Below are 3,966 nucleotides of genomic sequence, written 5' to 3'. Positions count from 1 at the left end.
AGGGAGCTCTTCTTAATATTTTGACACCAAAATCATGTCGATACACCTTACCGACTGCGAGTAAAGCCACCCACGCTTTAACTTGACAGACTGTACAATAAGAATAAGATACCTTCTAAACTTATTCACTTCTACTTCCATAACGACCGCCACACAGTTTTCTATTCTCCCGAAGAGAACATGTTTTCAATATATTTAATTCCTTCTAATTTTACCGGTAATACGTTCACAAAATATGTGTAATAAGTTGTTTTAATTCCTTCAAGACATTTAAATAAATTATTTAAATATAAATAAATATAAATTTGAATATTTTTCGAATTTATAAGTTATAAAAAGATTTAATAATTCAAAATAGGTTAAATAAAGGCTTTCGTCAAATTTTACTAAGTCGATTGAGAGGAACAGGATTCGCACTTTTACTGTTCCCGTTGGGCGATTTTTAGACGGAGGAAAAATCGCATATTCATAGGAATACGAATTCTTAGTTTTCCTTAATTCAACGCTTGTTACCGGACATGATATAGTGATTTCAGTCAGGTATGCAAAGTATTTCAGTTTTTTTTTTCGTAAAGAAATTCATAATGTACTTTAAAAATGCTCTTCCCCCACCCTGTTCACTTAGAATTCATCAAATAATAACAAGTTTTCGATATTTTTTTACGTTAAAGGATTATACGGGAGAAGCCGCTATCCTAAAGTTTGACCCAAAAAGCGTCTGAACTTTAAAACAATTGAATTTAAAAATTTTATAAATTTAAAAATATTCGATTTTCTTGATACTGGAATCGAAAATTATTTAAAGTTTCGTTTCGAATAATTAGAGAAGCATGGTAAAGTCTAAAACGTCATAAAACGTGTCGTGCACCGATAGCCAGCTTATCTATTTTCTCAAAGAGAAGATCCATGCACCTTCAGAATATCGAAAAATATTCATTATTTCCGAAACTCACCTTGAATCCTCTTCTCCGGTGCTGAATCCGTTCATGATTTCTAGATAACTAATGCTTTTCTTTTATTGGAAATGTGAAAAATACACTGGATTTTCAGAGTCTGTTAATTTTTCAGAATTTTAAGATTTCTCTCGGAAAAATCTTCTGCCACGAAGGTCAGACTTTTCACACATGATTTTCCCCGGAAAGTAGCTTGAATAAAGTCTAAAACTGTCCGTTTTTCTAAATCAAAAATCGAGTATTCCATATACAGTTGATAACTAGCTTTTCTTAGCAAGCAGAAAACTCGAGAAACCAAAACATTTTCATTTTTGAGGAGACGTTTTCGATGACAGTATGAAATTTCATCCGATGGGTTCGGCACAACTTTCGAGTTTCTATTGTACACTTATAGACTCGAAAAATGAATTTAGAGGTTAACTAGGGTTGAAGAGTTTTGTTTTGGGAGAGTTCATTACACGATTCGTTCGATAAAAGTATATTCACGCAGACAACAGATTAAATAAAATCGGCACAATATGCGTCGTACGTCACGATAAAAAAATCCGGCTTGCAAGGCTTGCTCGGCTTGCTTTGTACTGAAGCAGTGTTGCCAATGCCAAACTTCGAATCTTGAGACAGTTTTTTATGTTTCTGTAGTGTGCGCACTGCGTACTGCGCGACCCCACACAGAGATATTATATCTTTGCCCAAGGGTGCTATTCTCCAGTATCGTTCTAATATTTTAGAATGCTAAAATGGCTGATTTTAGAATGCTAAAATGGCTGATTTTAGAATGGTGGCGTAAATCGGTATTCTCGTGTAAAAGTTGATGGTTAGCATGCTTAAATTTTAGAACACTTTACAAAGAGTGGGGCTATACCACTCTAAACGAGAAATAGAACGCTAGAGATGCAAGAAAGTGATAAATTTTTCTAAAATTAACCGCGAAACGAAATACGTCATGCGCAGAAGGGAGAAACATAGCCTAAAATTAACCTCCAAAGGAAATTCATGATAAAACGTATGACTCCGGGAAGGGAAAAAACACAAATATAAATAAATTATAATAAGCGCAAGACAAGAAATATAACGCTAAAGGGCGAGAAAGTAAAAGATTTTTGTAATAAATATCCTCGAAACGAAATGCATCCCACGTAGAAGAGAGAAACATAGCCTTAAATTAACCTTAAAAACAAGTGTATCACAACACGTATGACTATGAGAAGTGAACAAACAAAAATTTAAATAAATTAATATAAGCAAAAAAACTGAATCCGGGAAGTCAACATGGCACTTCGTGACGCGATAAATGCTATGTACATAGAAATATTAAAAACGGGCTTTTTTACTGTTTTCTTAGTCACGCCCCACCGAAAAGATTTGTTGAGTATATACTAAAAATTCTTTAGGTCAAAGAATCTCAAAGAAATTCTCCGCAGGCACTCAAGTGGATATTTTTAAAGCTCCAGGAAGCTCGTTTAAATGGTCTGAAGGCTTTAAATATCCTTTCCGAAATTGAAATAAGAATACGATCATAAATAACAAGCAGAGAGGCTATCTCAATAGAGTAGCCGACACTTAAGAGTCCTTTGTTAAGCTTTGGGATTAAAATTTAGAAGTAGATTTTTTTTTAATTTCATAGTTAACAGCTTAAAACATAATAATTCGGAATCTATGGGTTTCGATGACTTCAGATATCTAACTTTTTTTTTTAATGCTTAAAATTGGAATTAATAGCACGTTTCTCGCAAATGGAATGAGATACGCCAAAAAAGACAACATTTTTGAATTCAACTAGAAAATGATGAGATCAATTTAAAAAAAGCGTTAATAATTTGAAGAGAAATTTAAAAAGAGAGAGCGGATTAGCCACGACCAACTATTGTAAATAACTCTGCCCGCCCGGTACGTGACGAATACAAAAGGAACATTATATTACCGTCGCACCACTCTTAAAACGACCACTAAAAGGATCTTGAAAAGGACCCAAATCTCTCAAACTATCTCCGAGACTATTTTGTTTCAAATCGACTTTGTTTATAGACTCAAATGGGCCAAGCTATTTCGATAAAGAAAATTCAGAGATTTCTTTCGGTAGGGCGGTAAATTTCTCGACTATTTGACCAAATAATGTTTGATATACATTGATGGGAATGCATTTGCAATATGTTGCAACAACAATATATATTATTGTTGATTCGTTTATGAGATTTTTAGCTATATTTACGATGCGGAGAAGGAATTTTTTAAAAGAAACTTTAAAGAAGCGTTTTTGACTCCCAAAATAAAATTTTCATTTTCATTAGAACTTTAAGAAAACAACTTTTTTTCGATACGCCCCAATAAACATTTGTATATTAAATCTAAAACATCGGTATACGAAATCACGATTAAGATACGATGTATATTCAATTTCATGTACCGTGTATTGATCATTTATAAGAAAAGTAAGATATTTCCACTTTTATACAAATTAAAAACAATTTTAGCAGTAATTGTCAATTATAAATAATAAAACATAATATATTCTCTTTAAAATACATATAAATTGCATTGTTTTTTTTTATTGAAAAAGTAAAATTAGGCAAAGAGTTAAGAAACCTAATGCCCAAGCACCACCGCAATTACGTTAGAGTTCTAACATTCACAGCGAATTTGAGACAAAATTCCACCAGTACGTTGCACTTGAATTATAGGGAAGAATTAAGTCGATGAATTTAAGGTTATTGCTTCATTTTTTAAATTTGATAACATTTGAAGGCATCTAGGCTCTAATGAGCCAAAATACCCCCCGCGTTTTACTTTCTTCTGTACTCGCCACGGCATTGGTGTATCCACCGCTCCAACTTTAAAATACACCTCGGCAACGTCGCACTACAAACGGTGCACTATTTCCCATTCTATTCCGTTCGCAGCCGTTTAGAGCAGTGGCAAAGATATTATAAACGTAGATGCGGTACGGGGCGTCAGAGTGGGGAATTATATATATAGGACATCACATTTTCTGTCCTATCGAGGTGCTGCCCTCACC

The 3,966-nt window shown here is 33.6% G+C and overlaps 1 protein-coding gene across 1 annotated transcript in view; it reads right to left on the bottom strand.

The window, feature by feature from the left end:
* LOC117173651 (histone deacetylase complex subunit SAP30 homolog) overlaps window positions 1-1,556 on the bottom strand; it is a 98,585-nt gene extending 97,029 nt beyond the window's left edge. Inside the window, exon 1 of the mRNA XM_033362292.1 lies at window positions 954-1,556. Coding sequence (XP_033218183.1) covers window positions 954-988 — 35 coding nt within the window. The 5' untranslated portion in view covers window positions 989-1,556. The remainder of the gene's footprint in view (window positions 1-953) is intronic.
* Window positions 1,557-3,966: the final 2,410 nt, after the last annotated feature.

This window comes from Belonocnema kinseyi, chromosome 5 (genome assembly GCF_010883055.1).
Source record: "Belonocnema kinseyi isolate 2016_QV_RU_SX_M_011 chromosome 5, B_treatae_v1, whole genome shotgun sequence".
Lineage (NCBI taxonomy): Eukaryota > Metazoa > Arthropoda > Insecta > Hymenoptera > Cynipidae > Belonocnema > Belonocnema kinseyi.
The sequence above is the reverse complement of the archived record's forward strand: the minus strand, read 5'-3'. Positions and strand labels throughout refer to the sequence as shown.